The following is a 16,672-nucleotide window of genomic DNA, read 5'->3' on the forward strand; positions in this document are numbered from 1 at the left end:
CTCACTAACACCTCTTCCAGCAGCAACCTAGTTTTCCCAGGAGGTCTCCCATCCAGGTACTGACCAGGCTCAGCCCTGCCTAGCTTCAGTGGGTAACCAGTCTTGGGCTACAGGGTGATATGGCTGCCAGCTTTTAAAGGTTTTTAATGGTTCTTTTACAAGAAAAGAACTACCCTTCATTTCAATATCACTACTAGTAGCTATTTATTATATACAAGTAACTACTATGTAATTACAGGTTTGAAACAACAAATTTAGGTTCTGTATTTCACACATCCACCATTTATCCCAAATAGTATGAATTTGATTGTTTTTGGCACCTATTCCAGTTTTACTAATAACTATTTATTAGTTCTGGTACTTATTTCTTAGTTACTAGTAACTATTAAAATAGTTAAAAGTATATATTACAGCTTTCCTTGTTTTAGACACTAGTGTGCATACTAGAAGCAATTGTAATCTTTATAGTAATATTTTTAATTGAACTCTGATGTCTCAGTCTGAACTCGTCTGACTAATCATGACACATGACAAGTGACTAGTGAGATGAAAAATCTCACAGTCGTTCTGTGTTTAATAAGATTCTTTTCTGTTATGTATCATAGCTAGCCCTGGTCAGTCCCAATGGGGAACAGTATGACTTACTACTACGGCAGCTACGTGAGAGGATGGACGAGGGCTGCGGGGAGACCATCTATGTCTTGGGGGTGGGTTCAGGTGAGAAACTAAGATGAGAGCCTTGAGACTCATTTTATTCAATTTTTTTTAAGAATACCCACCAGCTTGTCTCTCACACTCTTTCAGATGGAGGAGACTATGGTTTGAATGAGAGTGATATGCAGGCGTCTGTGGCCACAGTAAGGTCCATGTGTGAGCAGATTGAGGCAGACCTCATCCTGTTGAGAGAGCGTGCCGAAGCTGGCGGCCAGGTCAGAGATTACCTTATTCGCCGTCGAGTGGGAGAAGCGGACTTCCTGGAGGTTAGGTGAGTGATGAGAAAAGTGACAGCTCAGCTTAACCAAAATAAACACTTGGTCTCATGTACTCATGGTTGCTCAAACATCATATACGTTTTTTGTGGAACATAAAATGAGGTGTTCAGGAGAATGTCCAGGCTGCTGTTTTCCATGCAACGAATGTTGACAATGCAAAAGATCAAGAAAAGTTAATCCAAAAGAACAAGAATGTACACAACCTTTCAAAAGTTAATGAAAACTTCAGACATTAAATTGATGGAATGTGACAGTAAAGACATTTATAATGTTACTGAATTGTTTCAAATAAATGTAGTTCTTTGAACTTTCTATTCATTACGGAATTTTATCACGGTTTTCACATTATTAAGCAGCACAACTGTTTTCAGCATTGATAATAATAAGAAATGTTTCTTGAGCCGCACTTAGTATATTAGAATGATTTCTGAAAGATCATCTGACACAGAAGACTGAAGTAATGGCTGCTTTGCCATGACGGTAATAAATTAAATTTTAAGATATATTCAAATAGGTAAGTTATTTTAAACTGTAAATAATATTTCACAATTTTGATCAAATAAACACTGCCTTGGTGAGCAGAAGAGACCAGGATTGCTGTGATAGACGATGTTGAATCTTGTTGATGGTGTTACCGGTGTTAAGCTGCATCACAGGTTACGTCACTTACGCACCGCCTCCCACTGTCATTTTAATTTTTTAATAGTAGTAATAATCATTTAGTTCGGTTAGAAAACAGACACTACAATTTAAAAACTGAATGTGGCTGCTCAATGCAGCATGCCAAACGACAGTCACATCACAGATCAGCAGCAGGATTTCATTTATCACTTGAGGAAAGTGAGTCGAGCTGACTGACAATAAAAGTGAGGAGAGGCAGACAAGATGATGGAAGAAGATTGATTCGAAACGAAATGCTAAAGCTCCTGTTTGGCAATATTTTGGTGTATTTTTATTTGTTTTGTTAATAAAAGCTCTGTTTCCTAGTGACTTTGTCGTTGTACTGCTTTATTGTTGTCCATTCAAGCACATGGTGCGAAATTGCGGGCTTGCGGCTAATTCGAAAGTGAATGTAAAATGCGCACAGGGATTTATAAGCTATTTAAAAGCAAAGGAAATCAAGGAAAAGAGGGAAAACTCCAACGAACGAACACAAGCCCCCGGTGATACCGGTGCTCTGTCGATTTGTGCTACCCTGTCAGATTTTGCTACCTCCCATTAAAACAGTGGGTAGTACAATTCGACAACGAAAAATGCTACCTGTAAAATTATGGTTTATTAACGTCTACACCTACCACAACCCTAAACCTACCCTTACAGTAATGTAAATACAGTAATGATGTGTTATATTCGCGGTTGTAGCTAGAAGGGATACAGCTACAGGAAACCAACAATAGATAATTTTTCTACCTATTAGATAGTGTTTTATTAAAGTCTACACCTACCCCAACACTAAACCTACCCTAACAGTAATGCAGATACATTAAATATTGTTGTTCAGCGTGAGAAAAGACGCAATATTGATGTGCGCATGCGCGGTAAACCCTGGTAGGCCGATCTGACGGGTAGGATAAAATGTCAGGACACCGGTATTAACGGTGTTGTCACGCATCGATTAACCGGTGGGAAAATTTCCTCACTGTCACAACCCTATAAGAGACATCTTTCAAAAACATGTTAAAAACTTACCAACTCCAAACTTTTGAACAGTAGTGTAGCATATCAATGATTCATATGATTCATGCTCTATTATATTAAAGGGGCATCTTTAATATGTCTTCCAAGTTCTAAGAAGCTTTTACCTTATTGACTGTAGCCAAGTCATGATGGTGTTTTCCTCAGGGTGGCTGTAGTGGGGAATGTGGACGCCGGTAAGAGCACTCTGCTGGGTGTGCTGACTCATGGAGAGTTGGATAATGGACGTGGCTTTGCACGACAGAAGCTCTTCAGGCACAAGCATGAAATGGAGAGTGGCCGCACCAGCAGCGTGGGCAATGACATCCTGGGATTTGATCAAGAAGGCCAGGTAGTTAACAAGCCTGACAGCCATGGAGGCAGCCTGGATTGGACCAAGATCTGCGAGAAGTCTTCTAAAGTCATTACCTTTATTGACCTTGCTGGCCATGAGAAGTACTTGAAGACTACTGTGTTTGGAATGACCGGCCATCTGCCTGATTTCTGCATGCTGATGGTAAGCTCCGTTTCAAAACCGAGTGAGCTGCCTTGATACTTCATAAGCAGCTTTGTTTCCTTCAATGACAGCATCCTAACCAAATACGAGTGAGCCACATGAGAAATGACTAGACTCACTGTCGCTCACAGTTGATTTTTAATAGTCTATCATTAGCATGTTGCTCAATACTCTAACAAGCACAACAAATACCGGTTAAAATAGTCCATTTTAAATTATTTCATTAATTTTAAAAACAAAAACATTTTTTAGTTCTGATTAAAATAAATTTGTAATAGACATTTCCTTCAGATGTGAATTTGGGCTAAAATGTGGCATAATTTTGGACCAAACTTCATGTTGGGAGCACATTTATGAGACCAAAGTGGGCAGCCTATTAGGTTTTGTAACAGAGTGCTCTAATGATTGTTGAAAATCTTTAAATTTACTCCATTTTTCTCTCTTGCACAGATTGGAAGTAATGCAGGAATTGTTGGCATGACCAAAGAGCACCTGGGTTTGGCATTAGCTCTCAATGTTCCTGTCTTTGTGGTGGTTACAAAGATTGACATGTGTCCAGCTAATATTCTTCAAGGTGAACCATAATAACGCCATTGCTTAAGCGACTGTAAATTATGGAAAGTGGTAGGTACTGCCATACTAATGAACACTAATGTAACACTGTATTTTCAGAGACCTTGAAGCTCCTGCAGAAGATATTAAAGTCTCCAGGATGCAGAAAGATCCCTGTCCTAGTCCAGAACACAGATGATGTCATCGTCACAGCATCCAATTTCAGTTCTGAGAGGTGATGCCCCACAACACACGTTTTTGCTTATCGCTGACTTTTAACCCAGTTATCCTGCAGACTCGCATAATTTGTTTGTTTTGTAGAATATGCCCCATCTTCCAGATCTCTAACGTCACAGGAGAAAACATGGACCTGCTGAAGATGTTCCTGAACCTGCTCTCCTCCAGAAGCTCATTCAAAGACCACGAGCCTGCTGAGTTCCAGATAGACGACACCTATTCAGTACCTGTAAGCACGCTGTCTGTCTCCGTTTATATATTTATATGTGTCCCCTCTCTCAACAGTCCAATTGTTGTTGTTTTTTTTTGGCCAGGGTGTAGGAACAGTAGTGTCTGGGACCACGTTACGAGGGCTGATTCGACTCAATGACACTTTGCTTCTTGGACCAGACCCTTTGGGCGCTTTCCTCTCCATCACTGTCAAATCCATTCACCGCAAGAGGATGCCTGTGAAAGAGGTCCGCGGTGGACAGACGGCCTCTTTTGCTCTGAAAAAGGTATGTGGTGTGGGTTCCAAACTAAATTGAATTAAATATTTAGGAGCCAAATTAACTCATTCCCCGCCAGAGTTTTTGAACAAGTTGCCAGCCACCGCCAGCATTTTTGATAAATTTCTCTCAAATATCATGGCCCCCAGAATATTTTGTTGTATTGAATATCTGAACATGCAATACATCAAAATGAAGAACAGAGCCTCTACTTTTAAACAAAAAAAATCAATTTTATTTATTTTTTTATTTTTTTTTATCAACATTTTAATGTAGGTAAGTTTCATTAATTTAAGCAACTGAGAAAATCGCATTTTTATCAAATACTACATATGGATCATATTCATTACGATGATCAAAGCAAATATGCAGTAGGTCACTTCCGTCAGCACCCCCAAAGCTTGCACAGTACTTCACAGTACCACTTCCTGGATCGACATTTCACTCCGTAACATTAGGCAGTTTTCATTTATATGCTGGTTGTTGTTGATGATTGCATTATTTTCCATATGCATCTGCTTAGATATGAGATCGCTTGTTTCTGCGTCTTCCTCTCATGTGTTTTTGATCAGGAGATTCTGGACTCATTCAGGAGATGCGTAATAGCGCCCCCGAGTGTGTAACAGTGAAAACACGGAAACCTGGAAAATTCTGTTTGGCGGGGAAAGTGTTAATTTAGTTGACAAATTACAGAATTGTTCAATAAAGATGGTTGTTCCGAAGTTCCCAGATGACGTTGTCTCTTTAGTGATCCTGATTATATTTGTGACATAAATATATAGATAAACTGTTTTGTAAGAATATTTATACCTGTTTGGAAACAAATGCTGTTTAAATTACAGTTGGACCTCACTGCTAAATGTCGTGAATATGTATTATTAATTACAACTAACAGTTCCTGATTGATTTTACATCGGACATAACGGAATCATCAGTTCAGTAAGAGATTAGTTTGCAAGCGATTTACTCCGAATCAGATTCGCTCAGTCAGTGAATCGTTTTGACCGACACATTAAAAGCTGGTTCTGAATCATTTGTTCATGAATAGGATCTTGTATATCTTGCTGTTCATTACAACATTCCTCCTCATTTCACTGTCCTTCAGATCAAGCGCTCTTCAATAAGGAAGGGCATGGTCATGGTGTCACCACGATTAAACCCGCAGGCATACTGGGAGTTTGAGGCCGAGATACTAGTTTTACATCACCCGACGACCATCTCGCCTAGATATCAAGCAATGGGTGAGATAACATGCACTTGCACACTCTTAAATGCAAATACGTGAGATTTGTCTCTAACCATTTCTCTCACTTGTCTCTTCCTTCCCACAGTGCACTGCGGCAGCATCAGGCAAACAGCCACAATCCTCTCTATGACCAGTGACTGCTTACGCACAGGAGACAAAGCTACCGTACACTTCCGCTTCATTAAAACCCCAGAGTACCTGCACATAGACCAGAGGCTCGTGTTCAGAGAGGGAAGAACCAAAGCTGTGGGCACCATCACAAAGGTCAGCTTCATGGGGTATAAGACTTTGAGGGTGTAGGCTACAACCCAATGCCGGGAAGTGTTTCAGTATTATCCGGCTAGCAGGTGATCACTTTTGTTCCTTTGGCTTGTAGTTGCTCCTGTCAACAAATAATCAGCCGTCAAACTCGAAACCTCCGCAAATCAAGATGCAGTCAACAAAGAAAGCCCCGGCTAGAAGAGAGGATGGAGTGGCCCCGTCCAATGAGGAGAGCGCTAGCACAGGATCGCCAGCCGCCCAGCAAAACGTACCACAACAGGTAATAACAACAAACGAGGGGAAGAATACTAAATATAAGGTGTGCAATGCTCAGATGTATAAGTACTGGCAATTTCCTGCTGTGTTTTGTCTGATCTGTCTGGTCTAATAGCTTTCTATCACTTTTTTCCCCTTTCCTCCACATGTTTTTATTTTCCTTTTGATTCTTACATGAAATATTTACTTTGCTTCACCTACATCATGCTCTTCTGTTGCTTTTCTTCTCCTGTGCTTTCATTTCATCCCTCTTTATTTCCCATAAATTGCTCCGTTTTTGCTTTCGTTTACCTTTTTGTTTCACACTTCTTACTGCTTCAGGCAGAAATGGAGGAAGACCCTCAAAACAAAGAGAACAAGGTAAAACCAGGGACAGCAAGTGACTCACTCATTCCCAAGACTGATAATTACCCCCTCACAGGAACTGTGCTGTTTATAAGTCTCAACATCCTGAAAGCACAGTGCATGATGCATCATTTACCCAAATGATACTGTGGCATGGAAATGAGTGAGGCTTGTGACCAGGAGGGTGTCGTGTTTAATATTCGCTAGTTTGGGTGTTGTCTCAGTGCACAAGATAATGAACACTGTAGTGTGTTCCTGGAACTGTGCATTTAGGCACAGATTAGTATTTTGTGTGATGGTTCTAATTTTATTGGGCAATGAATAATTGGATGGATTTTAATTTGGATTTTGTTGAAATTTGATTTTTAGACATTTACCAAAATAGTTTTTTTTTTTTTACATCTGAAATGCGCATGTGACATATTAAAGTTTTTGTGTGGTATTTTAAAGATTTGCATTTTTTAAACATTTGCAATTTTGTTTTTGTTCTAAATATGTTATAGAGGTGAAGGTAAATTTAAAAATATACACATTTTTGGCGGATGTAATTTTGAATGAATTTCTGAATACCATTTCAAAAGCTGAAACATTTAAATTATTTTAAATTGATCTATCTAGAATTCAAATGAACAAAATTCTAAATCTTTTTGTAATTTCTGTAGCTGCATAGAAAATTTAAATGTGTGGTTATATTTGCAAATCAAATATTTATTAATATTTATCAGTAATCAAAAATCAAATATATTAATATTTATTAAAGAAGAACTACCATTGTTATTTTAGTATGAAACAGTTTTTTGAAATTTAATATTTTGAATTCTTTTTCAATTTTGTATTTTGTTTTTATTTACATTTTTATAAATTTTATGAATTATGTTTGTGTGTTTATTTTTATTAGATTTTTTTTACGTCAATATAGTTTAACATTTTTTATTTCAGTTTTAGTTCTTTTGGTACATCAATTTAAACTGAAAAAAGCAATGTTGCTGCAGCAACTAGCTGAAATAAAATAAGTTAAAATTGTTGTTTTTTTTAATATTCCATTTCAGTTCATGGTTTTAGTTATAGGTTTCATTAAAGGTGGGGTAAGTGATTTCTGGTAGCCAAGGTTGATATTTCAAATCACCAAAACAAACACGCCCCTACGATTAGTTCAGTGAAACAAAGCAAAACCAATGTTACACCGTGTCTACACCGGATGCGAGCGGCGTGGTGCGACAAAATACCATAGAACTCATTATAATCAGTGATGCTGTGTACACTGGATGCGGTGCGACACGACAATTCCCCGACAGAAAACTGCTGCTGCGTTCTATTTATGATGTATTGACACAGATTTCAAATGATTTTCAACGGTCGCTTTGTCACGTCCAGTGTACTAGACAGACTTTAGCTGTTGCGGTGCAGACACGGTGTTACTCACCTATCAAGAAGAAACAAAGCAACCTCGGCGTCTGATCGCAGGCCTTCCATTCCTTGAGTTCTCTCCAGTGCTGGAAAGCTGATCTGATATTTACACGGGTCCTACTTCTTGCATTATTGCCTTGAGCCTTCTTTTGTTCCGCAGACATTTTCCTCTTTTGTTTTTTATCCGCCATCTCCATCTTTCTGTCGCTCGGCTAGGCTAATGTCCGTCCTGTGCACTGAGCGATCTCTCATCCCCATCAAGAGTAGACACGCCCCTTACTACTGATTGGCTACCACTTTGTTTTGGTACTCGGCCCGACTCAGTTTTCTAAAGCGTTTTTGAAAAAGTGCTTACCCCACCTTTAATTAGAGCATTGATGTAATGATGGAAGACCTCTAGCTCACACCTTTGTAAAAGGGAGGCTAGAAAAACATTTATACTTAGAAAAGTTAGTTAATGAAGTAAATGAGGAAGACAGTCTATCTATCTATCTATCTAATCTATAAACGTTACGATTTCAAATCTTTTCAAGACGAAATGTTCTTACTTTGATTGGAATGTTACTTTTTTGATTACGGTTATATGAGCTTTATCCGCCATCATATCTTTGTCGTCGCTCAGCTCGGCTAATGTCCGTCGCCGTCCTCCTGTGCACTGAGCGCTCTCTCTTCCACACATCATGAGTAGACGCGCCCCTTACTGCTGATTGGCTACAAGTGTGTTTTGGTACTCGGCCCGACTCAGTTTTCTAAAGCGATTTTGAAAAAATACATACCCCACCTTTAACTGTAGTAACCCTGTAAACTACATGTACTTACTGTGTAATTTATGCTGTGGTGCTGCTTATTATTAGTATTATGTTTTACTGCTGCAGTATAAAGTGGTAGATGTTGCCATAGCAGGATCAAGTGTAAAGTTTTCAAGGTCAACAATAATCTTATAACTTCCTTTCTCCTGTCTTCTTGAAGCCAAAGTCTGGAGGCAGAAGACGAGGAGGTCAGCGGCACAAAGGCAAACCTCAAAGCAATTCCACAGTGACCCTCGCTGGTGCGGTCGGGGGCTGCTAAAGAGTCCAGCTCACCCTCCATGTTTTACTCGCGCCTTTCACCTGCCCACAAGGACCAGACCACTTTGATGACAAGGCTTAAGAGTTCACAGAACCAACTTGCACATTGTTTTGTGAATTTTAATTTATTATAAGATGTGCGTGTGTTCGTAGACTGTATATACCATAGATTTTGAGACTATAGGACACCTAATGCATAGTGGTTCTGTTTTGGCTGTAAATGTCAGCATAAGAAGGATAAACTTTAAGTCCATTCTTCTTGCTGAACATGACATCATGTACTTGCTCTATGACTGTCATTCTTATCACATTTTTAGGATAATCCCAATGGAAATTATGTAAAGCTCTGGCGGCTGAACTCTTCATTATGTAGCCAACTGTTTTTAAGGGACAATTAACAAGACTTGTCACACAATTGCGTTTAATTTGAATTAGCATTGTTATTGTGGACCATGACGATAAGAACTGGATGCATTCCCGATGCTTTCGGTTGGTGTTAAGACCTGAATTCAGTGGGGGCTGAGGACACTGTGACTGCAAAGTTAGCTGGCAGCTAGTTTAGTGTGAAATGTGAATTGGCAGTTAAACGCACATTGAAATCTAATCACACTCATTGCTAATTACCTCATATTAGTTTATTTACACGTGCCCAAATCTTTGGTCAAGCTGAGCAAATCACTCGAGTGTTTGTCAGGCCTTACAGACTTGGCTCAGGATCTGGGAACATACTCAAATGATCAAATAAGATACTTCAGACTACCCAGTGAAATATACACAGAGTAAGGGACGAAGAACAGAATGTAGATCTTGAGGTTATAAAATGTGTATAATAGTTCATGATGGGGAAACTTTACAAACCAGTGCCAGTTGTTCTTAAGAAAGAAAAAAAAAAGTTTTATTAACCTTTTCTTCCAGCTGTGATCTATAGGCCTTCAGAACACTTGCTGTAATTTCTTTCAGATGGTTTTACTGTTTATTGAGCTTTAGTATTCACACCCTAGTGGCAATATGATACCTGGACCATTCTCTGCGTTTTCATGTGAAACTCATTTTCCACTACCAATCTACAAATAAACTGATGTTCACAATATCAGCAGTGTGATTCTTGTTATGCTAGTTTTGCTTAGTTGGGCTATCTAGTCCAGGGGTCTTCAACCTTTAATAGACCAAATACCCCAGGGATCTCTGTTGTATACCATTACTGATGTCTAGCATTTTAAATGTACATTCCAAGACAATGAATCATTTAGTTGTTTAGTTGACATGAATTGAAAAATCCACCCCATTTTATAAATTATTTTATAGATCTTCTTGTGAATACTTCATGCATGTTTCATTTTTACAAAATGTCATAACTTAGTCCTCCAGTCTTTTCTCTCATGAGGAATGTCGGACTTCTCCAATCAGTCTGCTTAAAGGGATAGTTCACCCAGAAATGAAAATCCTGTCATAATTTACTCAAATAAGTGTATTTCTTCAGTTGAACACAAAAGATATTTTGAAGGAAAAAAAAAAGTTCAAAAGTTGGGGACCCCATTGACTTCCATAGTATTTTGTCCATACTGTGGAAGTCGATGGGGACCAACAACTGTTTGGTTACCCATATTTTTCAAAATATCGTATGTGTTAAACAGAAAAAAAAAGAAACTGAAACTGGAATAACGTAAAGGTGAGTAAATGATGACAGAATTTTAATTTGAACAATTTTTGGGTGAACTATCCCTTTAAAATCAGTCCTTTCTTACAATAGACTGCAAGCTATCATTCAGATCTGCCTCCATTCAGTCAACCACAGTGGGTAGAACCAAGCCTATGCCCAACATTTTTTTTTTTTTTTTTAAAGGGGTCATATGATGCGATTTCAAGTTTTCCTCTCTTTGAAGTGCTACAAGCTGTTCGTGAATAGATAAGATCCCTGAAGTTGCAAAGAGTACAGTCTCAAAACCAAAGGGATATTCTTTATCAATAATGATCTTTAAAAAAGCATATGACCCCTTTAAATGATCCCTTTTCAAGGCTGTGCCATCTTGACAATAATCATCTTTGTCAGTTCATCCATGCAGGTGTCTAGTTAAACTTTTATCTTGAGTTTGTAGGTTGCAGGAAGGCATCTATGCCTGAAACAAATTCATTTGAACATGATTTATTTATTTTCTTATGAAATAGCGAGTTGAATAAAGGCTTTTAATACTTTTTTTGAAAGGCGCCTTTGATCAATTGTGGTATTTTTCCAATAATCAATTTCGCTTGAATGTACCATATGTCACAATACAGAAGATCTGTCTTCTGTTTTATTGTGACTACAATACATATTTTTCACAAAAACATGAGTTTAAACCATCTCAAATTGAAGACCTCTGGGATTATGCCTAGTGGCACTTGTGGGAACAATTCCACATTTAACAAGTCTCACACACACACACAAAAAGACGAAAGCACACAAATTCTTACAGATATAGATTTTTATTTACGTACACATTATCAGTGATCGTGGATCGAGTTTGGTCATGCTCAACCATTACAGACTAGTTTTTGGTTCAAAACAACCATGTCTACCAATTACAAGAACTTTAAAATGGACCCTTTTTCTTTCACTTACTCTAACATCTAACTGTGCCACTGCAAGCTCTTGCAGAGAAGACACACAAAGCTCTTCAGCGTCACTCATTCGGAGCGGCCCATTATGACTCCATGTAGACTGCAGTGCAGCACTGGACCGTCTTCTTTTTCACATCTCAAAAAAAAATAAAATAAAAAAAGCTAAATACTAGTTTTCTCTTCTTTATACTTTACATGGTTTATAAGAAATAGCAAAATATGTAACACAAAGCTGATTCATTGCCACACCAACAACACTGAATCATCAGTGATGCCCTTCATGTTGAGGCAGATTCAATCAAGTGTTTTAATGCTGCAGTCTGAACTACACACGAGAGAAAGAGACCGGACTGTAGTGAATGAGTTTCATCATTAGTTTGCTGTGGATGTAATGGGATGTTACGGATGTGGGGTGGTATTATTCAGCTATTTTGGAAACAATCATAATTGGAAAGTCCTCTGAAGATAATGAAAATGTGTTTAATCTCTGATTGTACATGTCTGATAGACACAAACGTGATCATTTAGACACTGAATTAGCTCTTCAAGACAATCCTTCCGGAGCATAAGAGCTGGACTGACATCTTTCCCACTATCCAGAGATCACCAAGAGTAAAGGGACAAAAGGGTGCAAATCCTAGATTCATTCATGACCTCTAGTCGTGCCCCAAATGGTGCAACATTTATTTAGCTTCGGAGGAGAGGAAGTGTTTGCAGGTAGTCCTTAGTCTGATTCTGTGTGAAATCTCACATTAGAGTCACAAAAAGTGAAACTATTGTGCCAAGACGCACAAACACTCAACAATGCAGTCATGTGACATAAAGCTGTACAACGAATGAACATGAATTTCACGTGTGATGCCTGTTTTCTGCAGATGGAGAGTGATTTGGTCTATGTGTTTGCAGCTCACAGGAGGCGTGTGATGGTTTAGCCATCAATGTCCCAGCTGAAGAGGTGATGTTTCACCAACATGTCCTGAACTCCCTCCTTCAGAGGCCTCTGCTCCTTCTCCTGGAAAAAGAGTGGGGTAGAGTGAGCCATTCGGTAATCAGTACATCTGCACTCTGCTGATTAAATGATGCTCCGGTGCCTCGAACGGCTGAACTAATTAAAAACAAATGGCTGTGCTCAGCATTCCTGCTGATTTTCATGACTATCCTGCTGTAATTAAACATGGCACTCTATCAGTGCTTGAGAGCTCAAGACAAGAAGGTCACGTGACATGAGAAGCACAGTGCACTAACATTACATCTAAAGGTCAGAGTGGAAATTCCTCTACAAGCTAACATTAGCGCTAATGGTCTCATGTTTCAGGTGAATGTGGAGTCACCGAGGAATTCTCAACACCAGGTAATGCCTCCCAGTGCTACTTCCATCAGCATCAAGTCTAAATCCAGACTGAAGAGAGGATGTTGAATTCATAATCGCAATATCATTCCGTTAAACACCTGGCAATTCCCACCCTGAATGTGACCGCAACTTATCGCAGGAAGTCTGTCTGTCACCCAGAATATTCACTCCTGCAACCTTTTCATACCAAGTCTGAATTTATGCATGATATTAGATTTTGAATTAAACTATAAATTCCGATCCCAAAAGGACTTTTCAAATGTTAAGATGTCAATAAATAAAAAAAAATAAAAAAAAATTGAGAGTGGCATCTTCCGATGAGTTTTCATTAACATATTATAATATTTAACACTACAATTCAAAAGTTTGTAATCAGAAATATTTTTTTAAAGAAACAAATACTTTATTCAGCAAGGACACATTAAATTGATCAAAAGTAACAGTAAAGACACTTGGAAATAAATGTTGTTCTTTTGAACTTTCTATTCATCAAAGAATCCTGAAAAGATATATAAAAATATTAAGCAGCACAACTACAACTGTTTTCAGCACTGATAATAATAATTGTTTCCTGAGCATCAAATCATCATATTAGAGTGATTTCTGAAGGATCATGTGACACTGAATACTGGAGTAACAATGCTGAAAAATTTGCTTTGTCATCACATGAATAAATATATTAAAATAGAAAACAATTCTTAAAACATTTTAATAATCCTTAACAATAAATTTGACTGCATTATTGATCAAATAAATGCAACCTTGCTAAAAGATTTCTTTCAAAAAACAAATTATTTTATTATTTTATCCAGATGATTAAAATGTAAAAAGTGATTAAACATTCTAAAAAAAAAAAAAAAAAAAATCAGTATTAGTTTCATTGTGAATAGTTTTGGGGCCAGTTGCATAAACATAGCCACCATGTTAAGACAGTGTCTTAAGAACTAGTTTGATCAACTAGCAGCTGTCAAGGGGTAATCAGTCTTACTTTCCCAATACAAATACAAGAACAATCTACCTCTTCATAACTGAATATAAAAAGTTATGACCAGTCTTGAAAACAAATTAGGTGACTCATTTTTAAAGACTAGTCTAAAGAGTTTATGCAACCGGCCCCTGGCTGAAGCAAAATTAGTTTTTGCCATTTAGTTACATAGGACTTGGTGTGAGCAGGCCTTTATCTTTCAAAGCACACTGGGATACAAGCATCTATCTGAACTAAACATAATGGAGAGCAGTATTTGCTTTAGAGTTTCATTAGCATTCCGCACAAAAGCTGCTGAACTGGCTTTTAAAGGTTTAGTTGGCATTATGTGAAGCCACTATGTAAACAGCAGTGAACAGGAGAGCAGAACACACCAAGCACTACTACTACCACCACTGACTGCTTCCGCAGCTAATTATCAAGCAGCAGGCTAGTAACTAGTTGCCAGCATTACCTAGAGGTCCCAACTAAAGAGGTGATGTTGGACCAAGACATCCACCACTTCTGATTTGAGAACAGGAGACTTCTGGAATGGCAGACAAACACGCAGACGCATGTTAGCCTGTGTGTGTGTGTGTGTGTGTGTGTGTCTGTGTGTGTGGGTGTTAGCCTGTGTGTGGAAGGACATGTGAGACGTTGAGTGAATGTGAGTGGAGGAAGTGCCAATCTCTCACCTCTTTTTTGGTAGGCAGCTCACAGTCTTGGGAGAGACTGAAGGCAAACTTTGAGAGAACTCTGAAAGTAGCACATACAAACCCATGTCAGTAATACACTCCAAATCAACCAAAATAACATTTATGGCAGTCATTTTAGCATACAGGATTGACCAATTATTTCAGATCATTTAGTAATGATTCATTCAGACCAATTTGTGAACTGAATTTGCTCAAAAAATAAAGTGATCTCTATGCTTTATGAGAACATGTAATGTTTACATGATTTTTGAAGTATATTAAAACAGAGAAGTCATTTTAAATTGTAATATTTCAAAATTGTATGGTTTTTACTGTATTTTTTTATCAAATAAATGCAGCCTTGGTAATAGATTTCTTTCAAAAACATAAATTATTGAATTTATCTTTTATTCAGGTGATTAGTAAATTGATCAGTAAAACAAAATAGTCAAAATACAAAACAGGATCAGACTGTGTGCGCTGCCGCGGTTCGCATGAAACAACGTGAAACCAGACCTCATTTGCACCAATCGAGAGCATATTTACACTGTCTGAATCGTTCCCTATCACCTACATTGTGCACTACGAGCCATTCACTGTACAGGAAATACTACACTGTGAACAAGTGACCGATCTCAGCCGGTCAAAAAAATTGTTGAGCCGTTTTGGCGGAAGTGACGAACTGCAAGCTTTGAATGCTTATATCTGTTTTGGAGCACACTGCCTTATAGATAACCTTAAAGTTGACGTATCATGAAAATCTGACTTTTCCAGGTTTTAAGTGCTATAATTAGGTCCCCGGTGCATCTACCAACCAAGGAAACGTGAAAAAGATTAACCCAGTAACTTTGTTTTGGTAAGCCTTTTTCTGCAAGCGTCTGAGAAAACGAGCTATATATTGAATGAACAACGTAGCAGCGCCGCATCTAGTGGGTTGAACTGGATAGGCTAACAAAAGCATTAAAATGCAATGACACTTACTTACATTGTCGTCGCATTTCGTGCGCCACTGATAAGGCTGCCTGACGGCTGACGCAGACCTAAAATTCGAATTCATGTACGTTTTTAACGTAAACTTGTGTGTGAATGAGAGCTTAGTTTAATACTCACATGCTGTGACAGCCGCTTTCTGTCTGTGTGTTTCGGATGTGTGATCTCAGAATATCATATATCAAAAGTTTAAACTCATATGGTTTAAACCGCATGATTTCAGCGCGATAAACATGATAATCAGAACCATAACAGATGTTTCATGGGGACTTTAAATACTTCTCGAGTTCCAGGCACGCAAACTTCAGAAAAAGGTTTGAAAAATGCTTTTTCCCCATTTTCGAATGATCACCATTGGCATATAATGCAACAAAGACTGCTAAAGCCATCAGATTTCACTAACAGAGCTACCAATTAGTGATCGACCGATATTGATTTTTTTATAACCGATACCGATACCAATTATTTGCATGTTAATGTGCCCGATAACCGATATGCAGAACCGATATTTATTTACTCTTATAAAGTAAATAAATGACTGAGTGAATTAAGAACATACTTCACTTTGGTTTTTCCTCTTTTCAGTCATCTTTTTTTTTTTTTTTTTTTATGGTTTAAATAGGCATTTTCAAAATGATATAATAAATGGAGTATTTTGAGCTGAAACTTCACAGACACATTCTGGGGACACTAGAGACTTATATTACATATTGTAAAAAGGGGCATAATATGTCTCTTTTAAGACTGACATATTGATACTAACACCCAAAAAACTTTAATTTTGATTTCATGGGGACTTTAAATACTTCTCGAGTTCCAGGCACGCAAACTTCAGAAAAAGAATATTTATGGCAGGTATGTTCAATGCAGTTGTTTTGACAGAAGGAAACAAGACACATTTCTAGTTATTCTAATTATTTGTTCTTCAGACATTCCTCTTTAAAAGAAAATAAGTATCATATTTATGCAAAGTGACCCACATTTGGTTTTTGACCATTGAAAATGTGTACAA

At 38.0% G+C, this 16,672-nt stretch overlaps 2 protein-coding genes across 7 annotated transcripts in view; one reads left to right on the forward strand and one right to left on the reverse strand.

Moving 5' to 3' along the window:
- Positions 1 to 10,152, forward strand: part of gtpbp1 (GTP binding protein 1) — a 12,206-nt gene extending 2,054 nt beyond the window's left edge. The window contains exons 2-13 of one of the 3 annotated variants that reach the window (XM_016494867.1): positions 606 to 717; positions 805 to 985; positions 2,835 to 3,183; positions 3,634 to 3,757; positions 3,856 to 3,970; positions 4,057 to 4,201; positions 4,287 to 4,469; positions 5,566 to 5,701; positions 5,792 to 5,970; positions 6,083 to 6,247; positions 6,565 to 6,603; positions 8,965 to 10,152. In XM_016494867.1, the coding sequence (XP_016350353.1) occupies positions 606 to 717; positions 805 to 985; positions 2,835 to 3,183; positions 3,634 to 3,757; positions 3,856 to 3,970; positions 4,057 to 4,201; positions 4,287 to 4,469; positions 5,566 to 5,701; positions 5,792 to 5,970; positions 6,083 to 6,247; positions 6,565 to 6,603; positions 8,965 to 9,063 (1,827 nt within the window). In that variant the 3' untranslated portion in view covers positions 9,064 to 10,152. The remainder of the gene's footprint in view (positions 1 to 605; positions 718 to 804; positions 986 to 2,834; positions 3,184 to 3,633; positions 3,758 to 3,855; positions 3,971 to 4,056; positions 4,202 to 4,286; positions 4,470 to 5,565; positions 5,702 to 5,791; positions 5,971 to 6,082; positions 6,248 to 6,564; positions 6,604 to 8,964) is intronic. The other 2 variants (XM_016494884.1, XM_016494875.1) reach the window with 2 other exon arrangements.
- A 1,386-nt stretch (positions 10,153 to 11,538) lies between these two features.
- Positions 11,539 to 16,672, reverse strand: part of LOC107695086 (small G protein signaling modulator 3) — a 22,677-nt gene continuing 17,543 nt past the window's right edge. For 3 of the 4 annotated variants that reach the window (XM_016494902.1, XM_016494909.1, XM_016494897.1), the window contains exons 20-21: positions 14,671 to 14,731; positions 11,539 to 12,672 (exon numbers count right to left, since the gene is read on the reverse strand). In XM_016494902.1, the coding sequence (XP_016350388.1) occupies positions 12,589 to 12,672; positions 14,671 to 14,731 (145 nt within the window). In that variant the 3' untranslated portion in view covers positions 11,539 to 12,588. Of the gene's footprint in view, positions 12,673 to 14,450; positions 14,523 to 14,670; positions 14,732 to 16,672 lie in introns of all 4 variants that reach the window. The other variant, XM_016494915.1, reaches the window with a different exon arrangement.

This window comes from Sinocyclocheilus anshuiensis, unplaced genomic scaffold (genome assembly GCF_001515605.1).
Source record: "Sinocyclocheilus anshuiensis isolate Anshui unplaced genomic scaffold, SAMN03320099.WGS_v1.1 scaffold1166, whole genome shotgun sequence".
Lineage (NCBI taxonomy): Eukaryota > Metazoa > Chordata > Actinopteri > Cypriniformes > Cyprinidae > Sinocyclocheilus > Sinocyclocheilus anshuiensis.